This window comes from Hippoglossus hippoglossus, chromosome 15 (genome assembly GCF_009819705.1).
Source record: "Hippoglossus hippoglossus isolate fHipHip1 chromosome 15, fHipHip1.pri, whole genome shotgun sequence".
NCBI lineage: Eukaryota > Metazoa > Chordata > Actinopteri > Pleuronectiformes > Pleuronectidae > Hippoglossus > Hippoglossus hippoglossus.
This window is the reverse complement of record NC_047165.1, coordinates 3,714,954-3,742,669: the sequence shown is the minus strand read 5'-3', so window position 1 is coordinate 3,742,669 and position 27,716 is coordinate 3,714,954. Positions and strand designations below refer to the sequence as shown.

Here is a 27,716-nt window from a genome sequence, read left to right as displayed (position 1 = left end):
GGAGCGAAGGTTCACAGAGACAGATACTTTCATCAAGCTCAAAGGAGAGTTAACATCGGACTTCACAACCACCAGGGGGACAAAAGAGTCACTTCAAGACATCTGCTTAGTGTGTTAACAGCCAAAACTAAATGTTGTGTTAGTTCATCTGCCCATGTGCTAAAAGCCCAAGGGGTTAAAAAAGGAAAGGAAATACATCATAGTCATCTGTTGCTAATTACATGATTAAGTACGGTGGCCGAGAGAGCTCAACGTGCTGCAAATGAACAAAATACGTGCAAATAGAAAACAAACTTCATCAAGTTGACGACACATGCGCTGCAAAGAGTCACAACAAATACAAATACAGAAACGCACTAGTGAACATAGTGGAAATGACACTGGACATAAAGTGATGAACCTGCTTTTGGGACCCCTGGAAACATTTCCATCATTTTCGCATTTCCATGATCTTTCCAACACACAGAGATCACATCCATGGCATGACGTCCTACAGAGACGACTAATTGTTGTCTCATCTCTCTGTCTCTCTCCATGTCTCTCTCTCTGTATGATGTGATTAGAAGCCCAGAGCCATTGGTGCCACAGAGCGAGGCCAATCGAGTCTGTCCCAAAAGTAATAGCTTCTTCTCGACTTAATTAAGAAACTCACTCTGCATTCCATGTAAGCAGGGTGGTGTGTGTGTGTCTGTGTGTGTGTCTGTGTGTGTCTGTGTGTGTGTCTGTGTGTGTGTGTGGGTACAGATGTGGCAGTGTGCCCATAAATCTGTGTCTTGCTGTGTGTGGATTACATATTTAAAGCATCTTGTAAAACTTGTGATGTGAATGATGTGCAGGAAATGTGCCTTTTATTCACTTTGAAAACCTCCTGCATGTAGAGCTACGGATGTTTGATGGTGTATGAATAGTTAAGATTAGTATTTTGTAATGACTTGCATAAGTGGCATCGTGTATTTTTAGGTGACAAGGGTGAAAAAGTTGATAAATACATAGATTTTCAGGACAAAAAAACGAGAATCTCAAAGAATCCCTTCTCTTGCACTAAGAGTAGAAAGAGAGAACCTTGTATTGAGAATAGAAATAACTGTCTTGTCGCTGATGTACATATTTAACGCACAAAGCAGCTGCACGACACAGGAAAAAACGGGAGGGGATACTGATGCGAAGGGCAGATAAGAAGTTTACTTTAATCGAAAAAGCTTGTCGTTGTAAGAGAAGCATCTTGATGACCTTTGATAGAAAGAGTTTGCCGAGCACAGCTGCTCCCTTTCAGCATCAGACAGCTTCCCCACCTCGAGCTGCCCAGAGTAACCTCACCGCTCCACTGCAGCTCCACTGCACCAAGCGCAGGTTAAGTGGTTTACTCGCAGGGACCTCGTACGGATCATAGTTGCTGAGGTGGTGGAAAAACTCGAACCTGTGGTGCAACACTCTTAATGATCCCTCTCTCCTTCTGTATTTGCATGTTGCACTGTGACTATTTGTTCCTATCAGGTGCACACACACACACACACACACACACACACACACACACACACACACACACACACACACACACACACACACACACACACACACACACACACACACACAGAGGCCACATCAGAGGATCAATACTTGGATTTTCTCCGAGTCTCTTGGGAGAAATAACCTTTTTCATTTTATCAACTTAGTTTGAATGTCTGATGAAATCAAGTCAGAAGTTCCAACACTGATGGTTCTGAAATACAACTTGATTAAAGATCCCATTAAATTGCCGTGCGAGTTCTCTAATGAGCTTTCACATAAGACTCACAGGCTTTTACAGGATCAGGATCCTAGATAATCTTTACAATTGTTCCAACCTGATTAAGGAAAGCATGTAAAAGTGAAATGGAACATATTTAACCTGCCTCTTACTCGTTGCCATAGCAGCACTTTTAATTATAAGGGTATTAATCAGTTACCCATAAACCTGGACATGTACTCTATGACCCGCACATCAATCATCGACCTATAGAGAATAAAGTTTATGGCTCTGTGGTGGAACGGCACAATGTATGAATAGTGTTTCACCTGCTGCGGCATCTAAACGGAGGGAGTAACAAACGTATGTGACGGGGGTAGTTATTTCCAACCACGGGGATTAAACTCCGTGTTTTACTACCTGCTGCCACGGTCAAAGAGTGTGAAATGTGGCCACATCCCGGATGTAAAGAGTTCAGTAAATAAATGTGAACATTATTGAGATTAAGCTGTCAGATAGGACAGAGGTATGGGCCGTGCCAACATATAGATAGTCTTATTATAGGTACTGCTTCTTATACTGCTGGGTGACATGATAAAGAGATATTGCTGTAATGTGACTGAGCCCGGTGGAAAATCAAGTGATGGAGCACTGGAAGCAGGAACCGCAGCTGCTGGCTGTGGGATTATATTCTGTCATTTCTTTTTTGCTTTGTGTCCGTGGAGACTGTGCAGTGTGGACGTTGGGTTTACCTGGATTTAGCTTGGTCAAATAGATCACAGTAAGCAGGGTTTAATGCTGTATAAATTTGAATGTATTTCCATGAGGGAATGCAGACTGTAACAGTTGTCTTGGAAGTGGAAAGCGATGGAACAAACAGGGACAATTACACTGGTATTCATGAAGTTGTCGCTGCAGAAACCTCTGGGCGTGACCTCTGTCTGCTCAGGATAGAGTGTGACCTCTGCAAGGTTCCCTGGCGTCTGGTGTAGTGGCTTCATCTGCATTCTAAAATTAAAATTACTGTGAGCAGGCGAGCGAGGGCGGGTGAGGAAGATCCGACATGATATACAACACAATGTTGTCTGATTGTGGAAGTGCCTTCGTCTGCAGAATGAAGTGTTGCTGAGAGTCACTTGACCTGAATACAATCCAGTCCTGCATGTGTGATGAGGCTTTTTTTCTGACTAGACCCGTCATCCTGTAACAAATACTCAGGAGGAAAAGGTGATAAATTAATCATAAATGTAAGAAACTTAAGCCAAGAAACTTTATTTTCATAGCACCTTTCCAAAAAAGCAGTTTAGCAGGGATGAATAATGGATCCGACTGACGAGCCCACGTGCAAAATCATGGGCTGACAGTTTAAAAAACGACGAATTAGATTCTGAAAGCAAAGACAATTGTTTTTCTATAGTTAACAAAAGTGCTCAGGATTCACTGAGTTCTGAAGCATAATCAACTTGATAAAGATTCATTAGATGAGCAGACTTTGGACATGAAGGCCAGAAAGTGTCCACACAATGTTGTCCTAACTTTTTCCACACAACAAATCTCGAGAGTGTTCAAGCAGTGGTTTCTGCAGCGTCTGTTCTTATCACCAACAGCTCCTGAATCGTGTCTTTCTAACTTCACATCTCCGTCTTTGTCTTCCACGTATGGTGCATGGACTCACTATGACTTGTTTACCAGGGGACTGGCAGGAGAAACTCACTCTGACATTTATGTTCTCTCCCCTTTGGAGGACTTCAGGAGAGGATCCCGAGTTCAGTGCAGGTCTGACAGCAGCTTTGATGACGATATAAAAGCCCAAAGTTAGTACTTTCATCAGCACTGTCCTGCAGTAGCAGAGTAGTGACTTGCAGTTGCTCTAGAGATGGTGGAAGTAATAATAAGAGCAGGACAGGAATTATTAGTATGAGCAGCAGCAGCAGCAGCAGCGTTCACATTCACATTAGCAGCCAGTTGGTGATTATAATCTCCAGTGTCAGAATGCAGCCTGCAGGGACACAAAGCCAATCCAGAGAAAGTGTTGCTGGAGCTATCACCTGGAGAGTAATGAATTTCTCCACTATAGAGCCAGATGGCCAGGGGACGGGATGAGGCCTGATACTCGGCGCTATTTATTTGGCGAACCCTGGAGGTATCCCGGGCACGCAATCTGAGCAGAGGACAGAAAGAAGTGGAGGGACTTTACGGGCCAGGCCGGGCTGACTGACACACGGGCAGATTAGCAGTGGTCGCGGGCCTATCTGCCCCGAGCAGGTGTGTTTTTAAAACGAGCCACCGGAGTGTGTTTATGTGGGCAAAGGGAGGAGAGCGGGGTAAAAAAAAAAACAGGTAGTATCAGATTTCCATGATTAGCACCGTTGTTGATGGCGGAGCTATCTTGAAACGCTGCCATTTTGTTTTGTTTGGCCGTACGGTCGGAGCGGGGGGGCCTGTTCACACACACATCTATCTGTGCCATGCCACGCCAGGCCAAGTATCTGCAATGCAGTGGCTGCCATGGCTTAGCTCGGCAACACCCCTGAGAACTAACACACACACAAACAGATGCTCACGTGCACACACACACACACAAGTAAGGAAACATACACAAGCATTAGATTGAATTTTCCAGCCTCTGAACCTTTACTTAACTGGGGGGATGATTCCCGTAAATTCCATCTCCTCTCTCTCATCTGCTTTCCCAAACCCTCCCAACCCCACTGCCTTTTCGCTTTCTTTTCTCCCCCACCCGTCCCTCGCTCTATTGACCAGTTGGGCCACGCTGTCCGTCTCCCATTGATCTGACTCCAGAGTTGGGTGGGAGAGAGTCGTCTCTCAGCGTGGCAGAAAAACAAAGTGATCATGCCGGCTGCCTCCCTGCAAATCCATCCATTCAAAACTCTGTAAGCTTTCACTGAATAATTCCTGGAATTCTTTACCTGTTCATCCCCTTTTTGTTTTTTTTATCAAACTAAACCAAACAAATCTCCCATGGAGGGATGTAAAAAACAAAATACAGCCCATCACAGACTGGTGCTCTTATCTCAAAAGACCCCCGGTATCAGCGGAGGTGATTTGGTGGATATTTATTGGACAGCTGTAGAGGAGTGCGTATGAGACAAGAGAGAGAGGCAGCGTGTGAGCGAGCGAGAGAGGGTGCGGTGCCGTTATCTTTATTGGATCATGCTGTGCAGTAATGATATCCTCACACCACCGTGCCCACCATGTGTCTGACGTCGCAGCTACAACCCTGCCGCACACAAACAGCTGTGGCTTCTCCAAGTCGGGCAGTAACGACAAAGTGGATTTGAGAAATGGGATTATTTTTAATGCAAGTGTAGCAGCACCGCAGATTATAAACAATGTGTCTGACAATAACCAACAGAAATTAGATTCGTTTTTTTTAATATGCTTTTAACATTTAGTATGTCGTGATCCTGTCACACTCAGTTGTGGTGTGGAGTTGTGTGCTTCTTCATTCACACGTGCACATGTATATACAGTATAGATGCAGAACCTGTGTTGCACCCAGATATTTGTGCACGTGTGCGTTTCACTTCCTTGTTCCCCCTGGAGAAAGAATGAAGAATTGCCCTTGCTTTGGATAAATAAGGAAATTGCAGGTGACACTGCTGTTGCGATGGGGGAGCTGCAGATGGGGAGCTCCAACTTCAAATGATTCCGCAGCGATAAGTGGGGTAAAAAATGAAAGGAGGACAGACTGTGTGTGTTTTGACCTTTTGTTTATGGAGGGGTTGTTTGCTAAGCAGCCTGCGGTGCCTCCGGAAAGTCCTTTTTGATTAGGGAGGCTCCAAACTGAGTGAAGTGAACCAGAAGTATTTAACTGGCAGCCATAATGAAAGCTCGTGGAATCCTTTAAATGCTCCGGATAAACGCTGTGATTCAGGGTTTGGTTTGTTGTCCCTGTTTGCTGAGGAAATGCAGCATCATCCTTCATGAAAGGAACGGAGATGAAACTGTATTCTAAGAATTGCATCGATATTTTTAGGGTTGATTATACATGTTCGAACCCAAATCCTTTGTTGAATCATATTATTTATTTAACCAATTCAACTGAAAACCATTATAACTGAGCTAACAAGTTTGATTTCAACTAAGTGTTATTAGAAAAACAGTACCAACAGAGTGCAATTGTCAAAAGTTATATTTCCATCATCTCCGGAGGTAAGAGTTTGAAGTGCAGCTGTTCTGGATGAAACATCTGTTTGAGGAATACAACCATCTGATGCTTCATGCATGGGTTATGGGATGTTCACAAACATCTCCAGGATGCACCATCAGATGGCTCAAACAGTGTGCTGCCAATTAATACACAGCCTGTGTATTAAATAAATAAGTGATCATCTGCTTTGAATGTGGCGCATGACCGTTATGTAAATATCGAGTTCATCATTTTAATTATCACACCACAGGCGCAGAAAGCAACCGCTGCTACAACCAGTTTCACAGTTGCTTGTTCGTTTACTCATTCTGCAGAAAATTCACCCAAAAGTGTTGCAGTTTTAAAATATATAAAATGCAATTATAATAACTGGCAACTAAAATCTGTTTGCCCCTATGTGACACAGCTCAGGAAGTGACACCAAGTTTTAGCCCATTAAATGACCAAGCCATCGTAGGTGTGTACTTTTCACACAGGGCGACATGTCACCTCCAATTAATTTCTTTCCCTCAATTAACTCGGGTCTCACTCGTTTCCATATAAAGTCTGAGACAACTCGGTTAATCAGGGAGAAAGTTTGACTGCAGTCCAGTTAATTGCGAGCGATCACTCTCCGGCTGCACTTCCTGTCAGGTGAGGACAGCCGCTCCCCCCGATGATGTGCTGAAGCTCAGATGTTTAAGTTTAATCTGAAACTCATACGTCAGGTATTAGTTCCGGCGCCGCTCTTCTACATCCACACAAGGAATGGATTCCACAAGTCCCGACTGTGTGACTAATAATAAAGTACCTTTATCTCTTACAGGGTTTTTATTTGAACCGCACGGCTCCAAGTATTGAGCGCTCTTGTTCACACATGTTTGGTAACCTTTGATGTGCTGCTGTTTTGATCTGTTTGTGTTTGGGCCCTTGGATCCGAAAAAAGGCAAATCTTGATGCTACAGCACAATAATTGGATTTGGTACTATACTTTCAATTTCGCAGCAAAAGTTCCCGTCTCAAAGTGAGGCATCGTTTGAGTTCGGTGGAACTTGAAAGGTCTGCAGGGTCCTGACCTCAAACTTTCCTCTCCCTCTTTGTTCTTCTGGTCAGAATCGCTCCCTGAAATTGAATACATAAAGAAGGTTGGGCCTCTCTGTGTGGCAGATTGAGGTTAGGTTAATTGCAGACTCTAAATTCACTGTGTGTGTGTGTGTGTGTGTGTGTGTGTGTGTGTGTGTGTGTGTGTGTGTGTGTGTGTGTGTGTGTGTGTGTGTGTGTGTGTGTGTGTGTGTGTGATCTGCTGACGATATGTCCAGTGTGTGTTCCTCATCTCGCCCGGTGTCAGACTGGATTGGCTCCACCTCCCTCTGCAACCCTCAAACGATAAAGGATAACTGTTGGAGGGATGGATGAACCTTTATGGCTTTTTGCTGTGTCTGTAAATTTCTAATTTCTTAATGTCAAAACCTAGAATCTGATGCAGCAATACTCCCGTTGCCTTGTAGCCTTTCTTCTGTGTCGTCCCTCTGCCTCTGGTCGCTACTCCTGCTCTCGGGGCCAACCAATGAGGCCAGGAGCAGCCTGCCAGAGACCTTTTGATATCACTTAGCTCGGCCTCCAGGCTGGCGAGCTGGCAGGCCGACGGTCCGCCTGCAAGTCTGCCACTCTGGAAGTACGTGATCCACGAAGGACACCGCTGCTTGTCCGCCAGCAGGACTGTCACACTTTGACCCGATCAAACGCGTCCGTGTGTTGGTGCACATGCATGTACACGGAGGAAAGAAAAGAGGGAAGGAGGAAGCAGCGGCTGTGTAAACATGGTGCACATTGTGTTGATCACTTCTCGAGTATCGGTGCAACACAATCACCACATCAACGCGTTTCACTGATTATTGGCTAATCAGTGTTTTGTTGGTAATTGTTAGCGCTTGATGAAATATGACTTGAATTGTGTTTTGGTATATTTTGTTGAGCTGGACCCTTTTTTAAAGGCAATTAATAAAACGGAGAGACTGCGACACCAGCAAAGGAAAGCATCGTGTTTCCATGTGAAACAATCTGCAGCTGTGTTAACAGAACCACTGCAGTATTTCCTGCATTAAGCTCATTTAAACACTATTCTATATTTGTTATAGATACGTATGTTTGTTTTATAGCTGACTAAAGACAGAGATAAACACAGACTGTTGGATGAATCATTTCTGTATGACGACGAACAGAGGGGCTGGATATTAAATTTACCAAGGAGATCAGTGAAAATCCCTCCCAGCAATCATTAAGGTTGTAATACAAATGAATGGGAGGCAAACAAGTGAATTTAAGAGGAGTTGTGAAGAGCAAACCATCAATTATACACTTTAATCTAGACATGTCCTCTCTCTACATCATTTTTAAGGTCAATATTTGAATTACTTGATAATACATTTACTGAACTCACTGTTCAAACCCAGAAGCCTGGAAATCTGAGCAATCAGCAAGCTCATATTTACCCAATCTGACCGATGGGTCCGACCTGAAACTGGTCAGGACAGTCGTAACATTTATCTAAGATGTGGTGGACAGGAAATAGTCTTAGATTTCATCCATAACATATTTAGTAATGTAAATAAGTAGTATGACAACATGTAGAGACTAAGGATCTTGATATTTTAATTCACTGATATTCCTTCTGTTTGTTTCCTCGTTGATTTGGATTCATAACAGACTTATATCATTAACACTGCATCACCTGCACCCACTGGTGATTGGATTAAAACCAGTGTTGATCTTCTCCTCACTTCCAGTCGTCTGAACACGTCATTGTCAATGTTTGAAGTTCAGAAACGGCTCCGATTGATCTTCTTCACCATCACAATGTGAACATAAAATGGCTGCTGCCCATTAACCACCACAACCGAGTGGTGCCTTGATGCAAAGTAGAAAATCAGCAGGTTCCTATTCTCGCCTAATTCTGCTCGTGTTAAAAGACGGGAGATGAAAAGAAGGTAAGAAGACGACCGAGGGGAAGGATTTTGAAGTGCAGGGTTGTGTTATCCAGCGCCTGATGGTTTATTGATCCCTCGTTCTCCCCTCACAGCGTGCTGGAGTAAATTGGACTGTTTTCTTCGGCTCTGATTGACGTCTGCCTTCTGTGAGCAGCGGCTTCAAACTGGCAGCGAGATGTTCAGCTGACTAAAATTATTTTTTCATTCAACTCTGGCATCCGCCTCTTAAAGTGGCACGATTCTTAAAGCGTGCGAGCGGCGTCTGAGGTGACGGGTGACGAGTGTGAAGCTAAACGACCTACAGTGAACTGTGACAACTCTGTCAACAAAGAAACAAAGGGAGAGGACGACAAATGGCGCTCCTGTCAAACAGCACAGCTCGGTCCAAGCATGAAATCATGTCTGGAGGGAAACCCTTTATGTTTGAGGAAGGAAAACAAGAACTTGTAGTGTTGCAAAGCAAGTGCAGAGAATGTCACTTTGTGATTCTGGCCTTGGTTTGAGTGTCTGTGTGCAGAATGTGAAGCTCAAGGAATCATGTCAGGACATTCTAAATGCTACTGTTGCATCATGAAGTCCCTCTTCATCCATTATGAGGTTCATCTTTCTAGGTGGCAGCTGCACACAGAGAGAAATGCACCATTCAAACCTCGTCGTGTCCTTGTGAATCCATGTGAACAACAATGTGAAGCTTCAAAAAGGTTGATGTTGCTTTGTTCTGTGGATCCATGTTCACGCTTTTATCGTCCCAATTTGTAGAATGTCATTGTTGTCGGGTCAAACTCCAAACACTCAACATCTCCAATGTAACATTGATCTATTATCTCGTTTTATAAGCTGAAATATTTATTTAATATGTTAGAGATCCATGTTTGGAGCTTGTGATCCTTGAAATAATTACAGGGAAACATAAAGTGATGTTGGGAGTGGTTGAATGGTTGAAAATATATATTTTATTTGTCATTGTAATAACTAGTGCAGCGCCTGTTCTAAACCTGCCAGTTTGGAATTGGCTGTTTGCTTGGTCATGTGTCCAAATCCCAACAAATTTGACACTGCAATTCTTTGAGCCCTTAATAATGCACCAATGAACTGTGAAGCCGATAAGTTGAACGAGTCCTAAGATGTGCGAGTCACAGACAGAGAGATTTATCAAATTATTAGACCGGATTTTCAGAAAATGCAGCAAATGTAGCAGAAGATGCACAAACGTGATATGGGAGATAAAACTGGACTCTTCCATCAACTCTCTGCAGGGTTTACATTTTTCTTCTTTGTAGTTTTGAGCAGGTGGGGGGGGGGGGGGGGGGGGCGGCTTCACCTTCCTGCTCCATGTCACCTTTATGGGAACAAACTATAACTGTCCTGATGCAGTCGACCTTTAAACCTGCCTGTTGAACAGCAGCGTCTGGAGCCGGAAAGAAAAGCTGACGAAAGTGATGTGGAGTCACATCGACCTTCACAACCATTGCATCACTTCCCAAAAGGACTCAAGCTTAGAATAAGGATTAAGTATAATGTTGCTTTTGCTCTAATAAAGATTTCAGTGAATGTTTAATGTGAAGGTTAACTTCAGAGCAGCTGCATTACATAAGTTATAGAAGATTTTTTTTTAAAACGACAAAGGAAATCTTGCTTCTTTTAGTTTAACTTATTTAAAGTTATTTAGTGTTTCATGTCCACTCAGAAGACAAAGGCTGATTCTATTGACCTGAGTATGGTTCAAGCTCCAGAATCCTACATTTCCCATAATGCAACGAGAGTATCTCCTCTTGACGTACCCTGACGTAACCCCATCATGCGTTTTCACCTCCAAACCTATCAAACTAAAGTGTTTTTACAGATTTAAAGGACGGCTCATCAACACAAACTGTAGAATCAGTGATGTTTCCTTCAACATACTGCTGCAGTTGTGGTTTTAAATAATTTATTTGCATTTTGTCTGACCATGTGACGACCACCCCGTAGTGCTGACTCAATTCTTGACCTGACTCGCCCTCTCTCATGGAGGCCGGTCTTTCATCAGCCAATTACCGAGGGGTTGCTGAAGATCCCCGGAGCCAAATCAGCACCCGGCATCTCAGAACTTAACCCACGACACCCGGCCACACTCATTTCTCATGCCGCTGATTAAGGGATCCGAGGACATCCTGAAATGACTCACCCGTCGTGGAACCCGTCCGTTCCCTCCCCAAACACAGCTTATTATTCATCTCTATCTATCTCCTGATTGAAACGTCTTCAGTTCATTTACTTGGCTGTATCTTCCACAGGCCATTAAGGGATGAATTAATCTGAGTACGAGTAAAACAGGATTTTTTGTTTTTTACTGAAGCGTAGAGTTCTTGCTCGTGACTGTTCATCCAGTTACTTTAGAAAACACACGGCTGAGGATCAGCTAATGAGGGACCGGAGCCGACTTATTCTTCCTCTGTAAAAAAAACAAAGGAAACATTCAGCAGCCTGGTCTGATAATAATAATAATTATTATTATAATAATATCTGAGGTGCAGTTCTGAATACTGTGCCCAGAAAACTCTGAAATCTCTACAATTGAATTAATCTTTTTAAATGATCCATTCTAAGCACAGAAATGCCCAGAGCTCCGTTTATTGCAGATACTGTATTAATTTCAATTAAAAGATCCTCCATTAAGATGCACTGAGCAGATCCCCCCCCCCCTCGGCCGTGTGCGGTGTCCGGAATCAGCCATGCACGTTGTGATAAATCGCTAAGAGGAGTCAAACTCTCCAGCAGGACAACTGTGGCCACCATTAATCACAGCGGGACAGATTATTACCTGTCCTCCATCCATCTTCTGCTGGTGACAGTACAGGGTCTAAACAAACAATGGTGTGTTGGGTTTATCCACAGCGTGCAGTGTGTTAGGAGGAAGTCTTGTTACGGATCCTCGGTCGCAGGGTCAGTAAAAGAAGCCTCTGCAGGAGAAACTGTTTTTTCTGCAGCAGTGCACGATGATGTGATGATTTTAAACAAACTCTTGGAAGACTGAGAAGTGAATTTACTGATTGTTGGACACAAAAATCCATTCAGGAAGCAAAGAAAGAGTAGAGTTCATTATGACTAACAAGCGTTTTTCTTTGTTTGTCCTGCAGCATCTCCGACCGTCCCTCCGCTGCACTCGGAGCATTTCAAACCCTGTCATGAAAAGGACCTGGCTTACTGCCTGAACGGCGGCGAGTGCTTTGTCATCGAGACGCTCAGCGGGCCCCACAAGCACTGCAAGTAAGTGATTATTTAAATGGCTCCTCTCCTCTCTCCTCCTCTGCTTCCTCACAGGTTTCCTATGTTTCCTTCTCTCAGAGCTTCCAGTAAAACCTGTGCTTATGCTCAGATTGTTTCTGTTTCTGCTACTTTGCATTTGGTTGCTGGTGATGAGACGTCGCTGTTTTATTATCAGTCACTTTAAGAAAATGCATAGATATTGCATGTTGGTTTTAAACAATCTCACTGACTTTTGACCTTTCAAGTATACGCGGAAAGAAAAACTATTATTTGATGCAGGAACGTCTCTTTTAACTTGAAGGTCGATGCCACCAAACATCTCTTAGATGTGCAGGGCGTGGCACGTGTTTGATACCTCAACGTTGGCTCTGAGGACTGCGGTTTGTGGCTTCAAGGTGCTTTGGCAGCCGCTTGTACAGTATTTACAAGGTTTGCAATGGATCCCTACAGATTCATGGCCAGAACAGACATCACACTCGTCCTTAGAAATTCCCAACACCCCCTCTCAGCATAATCCGCTTCTCCACCATCAAATACTACGTTTTAACATGTGCCAGTGTGTATTCAGAATAAAGCTAAATGCTGTTGTTTTTCCATGTTGTGCCATTTCTTTGCTGTACTAAAGCTATGCTAGTGTATCTATGCATACGGATTATGGAACAAAGGGATCAATGGCTGACAAGTGCATTATTCTGCTGATTTGGTATCCAGCTGATAGACTACGCAACAAATCCATCAGAGTTGGTTTTGAAGAATACAGATGTTTATGCTGCTGTGTCTCTGTGCAGCTGTGCATGTGTATGTCTGCATAACCTGCGTGTGTGTGTGTGTGTGTGTGTGTCTGTGTGTGTGTGTGTGTGTGTGTGTGTGTGTGTGTGTGTGTGTGTGTGTGTGTGTGTGTGTGTGTGTGTGCGCATTACTGGGTGTTGCCATCTCATGTGTGTGTGTCTTAGTTGTCCCAGATTTGAGAGGAGAGCTCATGGGCACTCAGCCCGTTCAAACGAGGGGCCATTTACTAATTAAGTCCCAGAACAACTTCTTCCAAAATCTAACCGCAGGACTTCCACCCGACCTGTTTTTCAAAGAGCGTGTGCTGACCTCCTTGGGCTACGAGTATACATCCGTATGCGTGTGTGTGTGTCTGTGTGTGTCTGTGTGTGATAATGAGGGTGTGTTCTGGCTCTGCAGTGTAAGTGATTCTCACATTATTAACAATATATGGACAAAGTTGATCTCAGGAGATGCAGTGAAGCACGTGCACATGAACACACAGTTTGTCATGATGTGTGTGCATGTACACAAACAGGTGTTTACTCTTCATGGAGACACAGTGACTGCACACGGTGGTTGTCTGGAATCTGCAGCTGCACAGATATGAGAAGAATGACGTGCTCTTGAAAAACCCTGCTCTCTGATGGTGCTTTTCATTATTCTGTTGGATCAAGTGGACGTGTGTATATATATATATATATATATATATATATATATATATATCAGAACAGAAAACCGAGAGCAGTAGACATCCGAGGTGTAGGCGGACTCCTCCCCTGCTCACTTCCGTTGCCATGACAACACAATCCGTGGACAAGCGTAGCTGCCGAGGTTTGTGAAGAGCGCAGGGACGGCCTCGAACGCACCGTGTGAGGCAAGCCGTGCGTCTGTGCATGTGCGTCTGTGCCGACGCGTAGAGGAGAAAAAACTAATAAAAAGACGTGCAGCAAGTTGATTTTCGCTGCTTAATTGCGTGGCAATGAGTTTTCTAAAGGAAAGACATGGACCATCAAACAATATGGCATCCGCTCTGGAAGTGAACAGCAGCTGGCACGATCATGCCGTAAAACTATGAGGTGATTTTAATGCTCTGCTTGAAACATTAGGAGTTTTCGAGTATTTTACACTCAGCAATTAAACTAATGAATCCAACTTTTGTTTTAAAGTTAAACCTTATAGGAATATTTTATGATTTATTTCACATGTTGTTACACATTAATTTATCTTTATCAACAAAGGAGGCAAATTTCATCCCCCCCCCAGCACAGGATCAATGTATAATCTGATTCACGTTGTGTTTACAGCAAATTGAGACAAATCCGCCTGTGAAGGTGTGATCAATCCAGATGTTTAATGGGGATAAATTGAGCCAGTTTGTGGAGCTATTTGTCCCAGAATTAATCATTTTTTTATTTGTTAGATGAAACCCCTTTTTGCAGTGATTTTCTCCCAAAGACTCATAACTCAAATATCAAGTGCCATTCGCGACCAGTTGTAAAACAAGCACAGGATTGTCCCCCAGAGCGCAGTTTAGTGCTGTCGCTGTGCGAGGGCCGGGTGCAGAGAGGGGAGGGATTCAACGTGAGTCACAGGGACTGCTGGTTCACACACACACACACACACACACACACACTGCTTTGGGCAACATCAGGCATTCAATCATTAGTGCTCAGCTAACCAGTAAATTAGTCAGTGTGCTAAGATAATATTTTCAGAACATGGCAAGAGGCCAAGCTACTCAGTTATAAAAGTATGTGATGCTGAATTTGATTAATCACTTTCCCAGCTTTCCTGATGAGAACAAAAAACTCTAATGATAGTTTTTTTTCTTTGTAATTAGTGGTTCAAATAATGTCTATTTAAATATCTTCCCCTTCTCGTTTGCCTATTTGCTCCTATTCTCATTTCTCTCTTTGCTTTCCCATACGCTGGCTCCTTGAATAACAAACCCACAGTTTTCTAATCGCCTCAGTCACTCTTTAGAGCCAAAGGGATTCAGGTTTTACCTCCTGCCTCACCGCTGTTTGTTTATTCTGTCTGCTGAGGAACAATGGATTTGATTTCTGCCGTGTGTATAATTTGATTCCTCCTGCTGGGGTGACTGGGCAGAAAGGGTCTCCGTCGGTCTTGTTAGCAACACGGTGGCCGAGGTCCGCGCTCGTCTCGTTGCTCTCTGTCCAGACGCCGCTCCAGATTGATAGAAAGGCAATCTCACCTGGCAGGTGGAGGTAACGGGGGTCCAGAGGAGATCTGCCGCCAATGAGACCAGGGGCCGACACAGATACTCTCCGGGGGGCAGAGACAGATACATGACACATCGGCGTACACAAACCTTGGGGCAGCTTGCGTGTTACAAGCGGAGATGTTGTCCCCGACTGTGTGACAGGTCGTCCAGCTCACCGGCCGACGCTCTTTTTCAGGAATAAATTGTAAAAGTCCTTCCTGCACAGGTCCTGCAGGAAATGAGGCAACTGTCCGCAAGGTTTAATGTGAGTAATGCGGGTAAACTTTTCACCTGCTCGCTGCACACGGAACTGGAAATGAATGGATTCCGAGTACATGACTCAAGGATATCTGTGAATAGGAATGATAAAAGGCAATGTAGATTTACAGGCTTGATTGCTTCATTGAAAAGAAGTCTGATGTTTAGTGATGTGCCTCAAATTCAAAAAATACAGTCCTTTCTTTTTGCTCAGAAATTGTCTCTCAATGACGGAGTTTCCAACCGATGGCTTCAAATGAAAATCACTTCAGTGGCACCACTCATTTCCCTGCTATTCAGCCTCCTTCTCTTTTATTTTCACATTTTCCCACTCAATTGAAAGACCCTCCAAATCGACAAAACCCAAAAGCAAGTCTCCTGCATGTGGTTCTCCGCTTTGTTGGCACGAGGTGAAGAAGAATCTATGAAGGAAGCAGACAAACCACTTGTTTTTACAATCCTCCTCTTCCTCCCTCCTGTGTCTCTGGACTCCCTCCTCTTCCTGGTCGACCTCGGGCTTTTCCGAAGCGTTAAGTCACAGACAAGTGACACCAGATTGACTCGGGCCTCACAGGTGCAAAGAGCTGCTGCTCAGTGGAATACATAACATTACCTTCCCCTGCTCACACACACGAACACGCACACGCACACCACAAGCCAATTAGTATGAAGGACGCATGAAATTGGAAACATAGCAGCAATAACACACATCTAAGCTGCCAGTAAACAAGGTGATTAAAGGCACCGGAAACAAAGAGCAGACACCTGAAGCATCTGGGATGGAGGCGCATATAATTCTGCGGAATATAAAACCCACATTATCAGACATTAATCACACAAACATCCTGAATTATTATCCACCCGAAGATTTGTGATGTTGTCTCACCGCGATCTGTTTACCTGTTTTGTTTTCAGTGGTGAATTGCTCCTCCATTAAATGCATGCATTGCATCTTTGATTGATATAAGTCAGATGTATTATATTTAAACATGGCAAGTTTGTGGTATTTTTCATGTTCATATAAACAACTTTATTAGGTCCTGCTAAATACACTTGCCATGAATCAGTTGCATCATTGAGCATTATGGTAAACTTGTTTTTATTTAGTAGTTATAAGTTATCCCAAAGTACTTGTTACTCATCACAGGAAGCACAAGCTGCACAGCTGGACCCTGCTGATTCAGATTTGATCAATATTGAACATCGTGCATGCCCAAAAACGCACAAAATTCAACACTGCACTTCCTTGGGTCCTTAACAATGAACGAGCTCAGTGTGAAGTCGATAAGATGAAAGTGTTTTGAAATAAGCGAAACACAAACAGACGGAGACATTTCTGGAATCATCAAAAAGATTTAGTCACTTATTCAGTTTAAGGAACTATAAGTAACTACTAGAAGAAAAGCTAAACATGTTCCCACATTTCTATGTTAATTAATCTACATGTTAATAATTAGTTATAAAAATGTTAGCTACAAGCTGTAAAATGCATCTGAATTTCAGCTTTAACCCCGACCTGCATAGATCCAAATGACCAAACCAATGATTCCTGTCTCGTGAACATACTTTATATTCATAACCCATGAGAAATGAGACCGCCATGATGCCGGTGACCAGGTGACCCAACTGAGAGCTGGAAATGAGTAGTGAGAAAATGTCCCTCTCTGAGGTCTTGGAAGTTTCTCCTCCGGACATTTCTAAGAAGACGACACGCAGCCACTCACACCAAACCACACGTCTGTCGTCCCCGGGGACCGTGAACATTGCAGCGGTGAGGAAGAGTGAAGGGAAACGGGAGAGGGTCATTGCATTCTCTGCAATATTGTTTCTGACAGCAGGGATTTATACCTTGACAGGGCAGAGCCTCTGGGGTGAAGGTGTGTCAAATGGCCACTATATAGAATTTTAAAGTGCACATTTTTGTTGGTGTGAGTGTGTTTGTGTGTGTAAACCGAGCTGTGTAAAGGTGTACTGTCATTACAGGAAAGAAAAAAAACTGTCTGGTCTCAAAATGCCAAGAACATGTTTCTTCTTCCTGTTTTTTTGTTCACCCCGCACACTCCCTCTCTCCGTCTTCTCTTCCTCCATCGCTCTGTCGCTCCGTCTCTCTCTCTCTCAGCCCTCATCGCCATCTGTGCAATAATAAAGCCACACGAGTGGGAGCTCCACTGGTGTCTCTCTGACGCTAATAAACAAGGCTGATGCCGTGGCATGCTCTCGTGGTGGGAGAAAATTAAACAGATAAGAGACTGCGTATTGTAAGTAGAAGGCGCCGCTCTCGGCGGGTGAATCCTCCAGGATGCAGAGAGGGGCACTCAGCGTGGGTATGGAAAACAGAAGCTGAGGGGGAGCCGAGCAGGGAGGACGACGAATACAAATCAGGAAACAGGCGATGAGACTTCTTCTCCGTGGTGACATGACTGAGAGGATGGAGCGTGTGAGCGATGGCGGTCAAACGTCACTGTGCCGGTTTAATTAGCACGATGAAGGATTAATGATTCTTTGGGAGCTTATTAGAAGACATTTTTGGTGTAGAGGGAATCCTCCATCTTTTAAATCATTCTTATTGTTTCTTATTATGTTTTCGCTACCTTAGCTTCATCTTGAGCTTTAATCAGAAGGAAGCAACACCGGGTTCTTTACTTACAGCAACTTAATATGTTTCTTTATTAACAAGGAATCAAATTTCAATCTTTTGTTGTTGTTTTGGTTTTACAGCTCGATTACTATTCTTTGCTCAGTCTCACTATTTTTATTAAACGCGACAAACAAGTTCTGATGAATCCAACTTCTGGTTTAGTTGGTGGAAATCAAACTCCACATATTTACTGTACTCACATAAAAAAATAAATAAAAAGGTTCCAGGTGCAGGCAACTTATAATGGCCTCTGGTTATTTCTTTACAGTTTAACGACACCTTGTTGTCACGTAAGACAGCGTCGGCCTTTTCGGGCAAAATGCATTGAACTGACGAAGCCCTCGAGTGGCTGTAGTAATTCTGACGGAGCAAACAGAGTCAATTTGTGATGCTGTTAAGTAGCGACAAAATCTGGGTGGTGGTGGAGGTAGGTGGACATGTTAATGAAACTCCAGGTCCATCTTGCATGTTTATTCTTTCACTCAAGACACCGAACGCAAAGAAGAAACGCTAAACTGCCGCTCATCGTTTATTTTAATCCTGACTTGATTGTTTTCTAACCTTGACCCCAGGTTGTTTGTTTTTCTATCTCAACCATAATCGTAACCAAAGCACTATCAAATCAATCTGTGCCTAAATGGAATCAACCTTTTACCTTCATCACATCCTGAAAAGTGAGTTTCAGCCGTTCAGCTGCAGCTTCTCTCCTGTGAACATGAGGAAACAGTCCTATGTGTTGTATCAGGGCGTCGGACAGGAGAACTCAATGCTTGTTCAGGTTGGACAACGTGTTGAGAGCATTTTCTGGGGCTAAGCACCAATAATGTGCACCAATTGCAGATTTAGTCATTAATATGTTTCCTGCTTATTAGAGTATATGGCTGCGTGTTGATGCCTGTGACTTGTGCTCGCCTCGCAGAGACAAATTAGTGTTAATGTCTGATTAGTGTGCGATTTCGCCTGATTGTGTATTTTCCCAAGACGCCGTCTCGATACCATTTCCTCGCCAACTTCTCAACTTCCCATTGATTTGTATTGACGTCTTTCTTAGTTTTAATTAGCGAGACTCGACATGTTTAATTGTGCAATTGCATTAGCTCACTCGGTTTGGAAAACACCATAGAGTATCCAATTAGTGCTCTTTAGCAAACATACACACAAGCTCCTTAAGAGAAACACAACATTGTCGACGCTCATTTGGGGAAAAGTAATTGACTGAATCCGTCAAATGTCGTTATGACAATTTGCACCATAAGACCAGAGGCTGGTGTGTGTTTGTTTTTTCACTCTGTTGTGTAACGTAGGTGTAACAACGCACGTGAGTTTGACGGAAAGCGGAAGGAAATGGAAAACTGTGCGCTGCTGGTGGTAATCCCTGCAAGCATTAAATAATTGTCACATTTAACACAGTTATGAATACTAATACATGGACAAATGATGATCATTAATCACAATGACGGTTTCCTGTGAATAACCCTCGCCGCCTGTGGCGGTTGGACCCTGACGACGCCAACTGCCGGATTTTAAAAGACCGTTTGATAAGAAAAGATCCTAAAGCGGTCAGATAAAATACAGTAAGACGACCATTTTTAATACTCTAATTTTCATGATTTGCTCAAAGAGATTGCTTTTATGCCTGAGGGTAAAAAATGTGTTTTGCAGAACTCTAGTTGCGGCAATCAAATTTAAATAAAATGCAATAAATGAAAATGCACTTTTTGCAGTTGGGCCTACCATTAGTTTAAGTGATTAACATTTAAGTGATTAAGTGCACTTTCTGAAATGCAAATTAGCTGATTTCACACTGTCACCGGCATCGCAGGACTTATTCTGCACAAAGAAACTATATATTTATACTCAGGGTAAAATATTTAAACCCTTCAGGACAACAAGTTTTTATGGTTTCCCGATTCCATCAAAGAAACATTATGGGTATCTTGGGGAACATTTTTATGCACATTGTGTTCTCCACCTCAATTTAAAATAAAGCTCTGTGGATTTGTCCAATCTTGCACATTTGGTTTTCCTCGTGGGTCGGTGGGGTTTAAGGGGTGTTAAAGTGTCAGAGGGAAAGAACAAATTTAATTGTGTAATCAAAATATTTTTACAGCGGTGAAAAAGATTTACCATTTAGGTTTTAAGGCGTGCATGATCGCATTTGAACACCGGGAACGTTCCCAGGGCATCGAGTGTGAACACAGTGAAACAGCAAAAGGTAGTAAAGATAATTTCCACTGTGCTTTTGAAGTGAGCGACAGCCTGAGTGCATTTCAGTGCATAAATCAGGGATGTAAATCAGTCGAGTGGAGACATTCATATTCCAACAGCGGCGCAGTCAGCTCATCTTTAGGAGATTCACAACATACACATCGGTGCGGGACATTTGGTCATGTGTGGAAACAATGTGTAGGTGTATGTGCAGATTAATGACTGTAGATAAAGGCTGATGACGCGTTTTCACCTCTTCCCACTGTACAGAAATAAAGCAGAAATATCCCTGATGAGGGCGATGCCATCTTGGATTGATGATCTGAAGTAAGAGCATGCGCAGTAAAGATCATGGGGTATTCTGCTGATACACACACACACACATGAGCAATCAGTCGTGTACTCTGACTTGACGTGATCCAGATGTTCTGGCGTTCATACAGTCTGTGGGGAAATCTATACAACACACACACACACACACACACACACACACACACACACACACACACACACACACACACACACACACACACACACACACACACAATGTTTGATATGTCTGTCAAACCTGTCAGTGACGCCCTGGGGTAACAGAGAGCGAGGCCTGACCATGACCCCGTGGCCAAAGGCAAAAGCAAGAGGCGTAACAGAGTAGAAGCTCCAAGAAACCGAGATGGTGTCACAGGAAGTGTCTTGCACAAAGAGAGAGGAATATTCTATCGTTCTTTCTCTAATGAACAAAAAACACGCAGACACACGGAGACAGGATGTGTTCAGCAACAACACTCAGCAGAGGAGGATTAAGCGAAGGAGATGGTGAGAGGACACAGGAAAAGAGGAGTGAGGAAGTAGACTTACAGTAATTTGGTGATGTTCCTAATCAAGGCATTCCTTTTAAGTCAGCAGGTTTGATGTGTTAATGAGATGCAAATGTATGCAAATGAACTCTCCTTTTCCCTCCAAAACTCTGCCCGAGTTTGCATCACCCCCCCCTCCTGCAGGATGAAGAACTCAGGGTAAATACTGGAGCGAGCACACAGAGGCACTGTGGACTTTTAAAGACAAAATAAGTAAAAATGGAAAAAAGTTTCGAGCTAAGTGCAAAAAAAAGGCATTTTCCTGTACCTGCCTCTGGGAATATTTCCCCACCGTCTGAACTCTGGCACCGAGGTGGAGCAGCGTGCACCGGCAGCAGGAGAGAAAATGAACGTGACAGTGAGAAGAGGAAGGTGGAGAGTAAAATATACTGTATTTACATGAAGGATTGTGGAGAAGAGATTAAACAGAGGAAGGACAGAGATTGAAAGAGACAGAGGGGGACAATAGAATAGAGAGAATAACTAAAGACATGCTGTGTCTGCAATATTAAACAGGCCCGGAGTCCCAGTGCTACCTGGGAGCTGCGGCGGCCTGCTGATGTATGTTTTCACTGTAGTGCACTTAAAGCTGTCTCCTGCTCGGGCTGACAAAAAGCTGCCTCTCGTTGTGTTTTCAGGAGAGCGAGGCCTGAGTCACACACACATGTCAGCACACATGTTTCCTGCAGCGACGCACCAGCACACAGATGCTTCACAAACATGTAATGAGGACAGAGTTCACACACAGCGTCTACAGCAGCTCCCACATGTGCCTCTTCCGCGTGTTCATGAATATGTAACGCCTCAAATCGAGTCGAGGTCACCGCTACGCTGACGCTCAGCTAATGGCCATTTTGACAACTTCAACCGCACGACCTGTTATATTCATAATAAAATGTCTTTTTTACAATTAGCGACTATTAAGTCCTACCTGAAAAGCCAGAAATGTGCTGATGTTGTTGGAAGAGGGTGAAGCTGCAGCTCCCAAAGTCAAGAATCAACCAGAACAATCTAAATTAAATAAGAGGAAATCGATTTTAGATGAAATGTTATGCACGGTATAAATGGTGACGCGTGACAACCAGTATATCTACCGACTAATACCACTAACGTCTCTGTCCTCCTGTCTCTTATTGTGTAGAACAAATACCTTGAGCACTTTTCAGTTTCTGCTCCTTAGTTGCTGCAATGCTTCATTTTGAGCTGAATTACAGAGCTTTTAATGAACGCAAAGTTTTCTAACTCCACTCTGCACCATAGATGTAGATCTGCATCCAGATTATCAACACAGGACAAGAGAACCCAACCTTATATAGTTTGTTAACACACAGTTCCATCTGCAGTTAAAAATGAAAGTGAGCACATCTGTAATGTTGGTTACGATTCTTCAAAAGTAAAGAAACAGCAGCTTCCTGTCGTCGTCGTCGACAAGCATCATGACGACAGGAGAAGAAATATAGATGCAGAACGTTCTCAGAGAAGTTTCTTTTTGTTGAAGTAAAAGACAAAGCCTCTGTGTTTTCCGGGACACGGTCACAGTGATGAAAAGGTCCATTCTCAAGCATCATTACAGCTGGAAACATGCAGCCAAACCGGAGGAGTTGCAAGGACAAATGCTCTTTGATAAAGTCAACGCTGTTCGCTGGAGTTTGTCAGAATGTGAGCCTGTGAAAGCTGCTTGTTAGGCACAGAGTGGACGTTCTGCACGGTGCTAATCAGACGCTGGAAACCTCATTCAGAAGGGGAATGTGTGCGGGAGCCCTGCTGCCCCTGCAGAGCTGCTGCAATCGGACAAAGTGAAATTGTTGCAAAGTGACGGTTGGTGTTGAAAAACACAGAGGATGACTGATTTGGCCAAATTATTATTAGAAATTTCTATTTTTACTCTCTAGACACAAATTCTGCTCATCTATATTGTTGTGTGTGTGATTACTGCAGAGTTTGACACAAGGGGAGAACTGCTGTCTTTGCAAAACTTTGGTTTATTGTGTGAAGCTTGTTTTGGCTTAAACCAGCTGTGAGTAGCATCATCACTACCATCTCACATCAGACGCACCACCAAATAGAAACACCCCCTCGCATTAGAGAGGTCAGCGTGATATATGTGCTCAATAATTTAGCATGGCTCTCAGAGGAAGTTATAAAAATTGAAATGGCTCTTATTAGGAAAAAGGTTCCCCATCCCTCTTATTCCCACAAGTCATAGATAACCTTGGTGAGTACAGTGTTATTACGACCTGTAAGAATGATGGCCAGAGCTTTAATTAGTTCCTTTTGAAACTATTTACAGGATTTGGAATATTCGTATCAATATGGAGAAAAATCGCTCTTTCCTTTTATAGCCTGTTTTATTAAAAAGTTCACACTCTGCAACAACCGAGAATAAATGCAAAATTAATCTTAGACAAGGCACAAAATGTTGGTGATGTCTTCATGATGCAGAAGAGAAAATGTGATTGAATGGCTGAAATTCCAACACATGCAGCAAAACTCGTAGGAAAAAAAGAAACAATCATAACATTTTATTATTGCTTTTGTAGAATCCAAATAAATATGAAATATGAGTCACGGAGCTTAGTCACAACTTGTGTTGCAGTCGAGTCATGAAAGCTGAATCAACTGAGGGGGAGCTGAAACCTGGAGGCTTCATTTACTCACGTCAGCAGCTGAAAATGATGAAAGTGCTGAAATAATGTGTTCAAATCTAATCAATAAATTAACCAGACATTTTATATTATTTCTAATCAGCGCTCCCTAATCTGCATGTTTGTTATTGCACACAATGGTTTATTAGAGTGTGTTTGTGTAGGTGTGTGTGTGTGTGTGTGTGTAGGTGGTGTTTATGTGTGTACATAAACACTGCTGGCTATAAAAAAGATAATCATTTGCAGCAGAAACATACTCAATAATGGAGCCGTCATTTTTCATTTTTTTTATTTCGTTTACCGCAGGGCTATTTGTGTCTGGCCAGGAAACTATTCCAGGGTTGTGTTCCCCACAATGCTTTGCTTCGGGCTGTGAAGCAAGTGTCTCTCAGCCACAGTCGTGTTGGCCACAGGTTGAATCCAGCATCTGTCAGGAGATGTCATGATCCACCACGGCTCCGCCGGCCGGTTAGTCCGCTTGTTACTGAGAGAAGAGAAGAACACACACGGATGAGTGATGGAGCGAATGAAGGAGTGAGGGAGCTGGAGATAAGTGTGTGTTTGTGTGTTGTTCACGTGTCTGGTGCGACTGGGAGAGAAGCTTATGGCCGCTCCATGCAGAGGACGGCAGAGGAGAGGAGGACACATGAAGCACAGGGGGGGGGGGGCATGCATGCTGTCAATATTTATTTACAGGAAACAGGAGCAAGCAATGCATGTAGGGAGCAAATGAAAAGACACACAAACCTAAATATCGGGTCTTTTTATCAAGATACCATCAACAATTATTTCAGCCCAAGTCTCACCCTCTGACCTTAACCCTGGATATAATTCCCTCAGACCTGAAATCAAGTGTTGACCCCAAACGACCCAGTTCAACCAATTATCTAGAACCCTCGTTCTCTTGAGGGTCTCAGGGGAGCTGGAGCCAATCAGCTGACAATGAGCGAGAGACCTTCAGCCAATTTACAGTCGCCAATTAACTTAACCCCCGATGTTTGGATGGTGAGAGGAAGCCTCCCTGGAGAACATCTAGGTATACATGTGAGATACATGGGCTGACCAATGAACCACCGTGCCGCACCTCCATTACACCCTTTGAGGTTGGAGCTAAAACATGTTTAATTCCCACCAAATTAGGATACATGAACACAAGCACACATCCCTGTCTGTTTTCCACCCTGTTCCTTTGTTCTTCTTCCGTCATCCGTCCTCCAGCAGAGTTTTAATTTTTGCTCCCTGCATTGAATTACGAGACGCCAGTGTCCAGTGATGCTGCTTTCCAAGCAAATTTAGTCTGCACGCTGACATATTACAGTGAATTACTTTTGTCACTTTCCTAGTGTGAGGAATGGTATAAATAAATTAAGATGTGGTTTGGAACTGGGACACACTCTGCTGGGACCGTTTAACAAGTCCGTGTTCCTCTCTGAGCGTTCGTGAGTAGTTTGGAGCCAAAAAATAATGGAAAGTTGGTAAAGGTTTTCCTACACACACACACACACACACACACACACACACACACACACACACACACACACACACACACACACACACACACACACATCATGCCTCATCATGAACAACTTCCAGGTGCTTTCCTTACTTGACCAATAATGACACTGAAGAAGACCAGCAGTTTTAAGCTTGTAAATGAAGAACCCACAGTTTCATCTTCCCTGCATACACAGCCCAATTAAACGTAACCACAAACCACAGACCTCTGCCTCCCTCTCTCTGTTCCCCTGTTCATGATGGAAACGTGGCACCGTGCTGCAGTAACATGAGGGGATGGGCTCGTCCGTCCATCCATCATCTGTAGCGCTCATCCTGTGACGGTCGCCGGGGGGGCTGGAGTCAATTCCAGGTGACATTGAGTAAGAGGTGGGGTCCAGAGTATCTCAGGGCCGAGGTGCGACACAACGACCTGCCTGGTTTTGTACTGTCGGGGAAACCAGAGTGGGGAAAGGTCCAGTATATAAAGAATGGAGTTACTATAAGATTATATATGTTTACTCTTCTGTGGTGTCCTCAAAAATAGATCAACAGGAAAAACTTTTAATTTTAAAGATTTTAGCTGAATCTATAATGGCCTCCATTTTGATAGTGTTCAGGTTTTTACCCCTTGTTTTTTTGTTTGTCTATTTTTCAGCAAGATTACACAGAACTACAGTTTGGACAATTAGACTTGATGGAAGGAAGAACCCATTACATTTTGATGAGGATCAGTTTTGTTTTCTCTTTCTTCAACATTGTGAGTCTGCACATTCAGGAGACTGATGTCTACGGGTGTCTGAAACTTGATTGAATATAAGGCGACTGTTTGTACTTTACTGCTTTTCTACTTTTTAAAAATGTAAAATAAAGTTCACATATTTCCCACGTTAATATGAAAAGCATTCACACTCGGCTCTGACGGACGTTATCATGTTGCTGAACAAATGTCCAGCTGGTTCCCACAGAACACATGGGATCCACGCTCCTGGCTCTATTGGCCCAGCGCTGGTTGTTTGTATTCCTGCAGGGAATCATTTGTAAAGGGGGAGCTGCTGTGGCGCTGGCCTTTCATCGTAAAACAGTGAGAACAAAGGCCTCCTGTACGTCGGCTGTGAGTACAACCTCAACGCTTCGTTGGGCTTTGAGGATGAGGGAACATCCAGAGAAGTTTTTTTAACTATCATAGCTTCTTGAAAAAGTTTCTAAAGACCTTCGACGGTTCAGTTTTGGAAAGTCTGTGTAGGTTGCGGTGTGTCATGCTGAAAATATTGTAGCTGAAACAAAATGACCATCGGCTTTGGACAGAAAAATGTTTCCTTCCATGCAGAGAAAAGATTTTGCCGCATTTTCAACATTGCAATTGAAGAATGCTTGAACCGAATCCTTCATTATAGTTGCAATGTCACCTCTCAGCCTTGCCTCATTTTCACTGGAACGTCAAATTAATTCATCCTCCTTCCACCTGTGTACTTCCTCTCTCTCTCTCTCTCTCTCTCTCTCTCTCTCTCTCTCTCTCTCTCTCTCTCTCTCTCTCTCTCTCCCTCTCTCTCTCTCTCCGTCACGCTGCTGAGGCTGAAGAACAACTTGTTGTCGCTGCAGCGTCACGCAGAGCAAACACACTGTGGACGGAGGAAGGACGTGCGGGAGGAGTGGATCTGGACGTCGGGCAGATTTACAGTGTCAGGGATATTTGCTTTTATGCGGACATGCCGCTGAGCCACTTGATTCAGGAGGCAGCGGCGAACTAAAGTACGAAGTGAAGGTTTTATTAAGGTCACAAAGTAACTTTATACCTCCTCTATTAGTGCACGGCAGGCTGGCTTATGGAGATACAAAGGGCAGATCGATCAGCATTGCAGATGGAGCTGCACGGGAGCGGAAGTCGGTGGAATTAGCTTTGATATGTGTTATAAATCAGCTGATAGCGACTGGCGAGCTAGCGAGGGTGGCTGCTAATGTCTCCCAGTGTGATAATCAAACATCTGTCGGTGAAAAGAGCTGACAGGAGGGATAACAATCATTTTGATGGGCTGAGTGTTTGTTTAGAGTATTTCTATAAATAATGCTCTTAGAGAATTAAAAGCATGTGATCTCAGTTTCCCTGAAGGCGAGAGGGGGGTTATTTTATGTGACGTTATTTAGAGGAAGAAAGGAAGAGACACTGTTAGCTCATTATTTTCTCGCCCTTCTTTCAGTTTCCATATGTGACTATAAACACGCTTTCCACACGTCTTAAACTGGATAACAACATTTCCATATATGCATATAGGGTTGTTTACTGTTTATTTTCAAGCTTTTTAATATAGTGCACGATTGAAATACAATTACGCAACATCAAAGCTTCCTAAAGAAAGGGATTTGCATGGTGGTGGTTTCTTTTCTGTACCTTTCATATATTCAGAGGAATGTTTTCCCATATTTTAATTTATCTGCTGGAAGTAGCTCTTTGCTTTGGATTTTTTTTTTACTACAAAACAAAAGAGGACAGATTTAAGGTTATTGTGTT

The 27,716-nt window shown here is 43.4% G+C and overlaps 1 protein-coding gene across 1 annotated transcript in view; it reads left to right on the top strand.

Annotated features, from left to right (window-relative positions):
* LOC117775156 (pro-neuregulin-3, membrane-bound isoform) overlaps nt 1-27,716 on the top strand; it is a 296,027-nt gene that overhangs the window by 167,680 nt on the left and 100,631 nt on the right. The window contains exon 2 of the mRNA XM_034608063.1: nt 11,983-12,112. Within this exon, the coding sequence (XP_034463954.1) occupies nt 11,983-12,112 (130 nt within the window). The remainder of the gene's footprint in view (nt 1-11,982; nt 12,113-27,716) is intronic.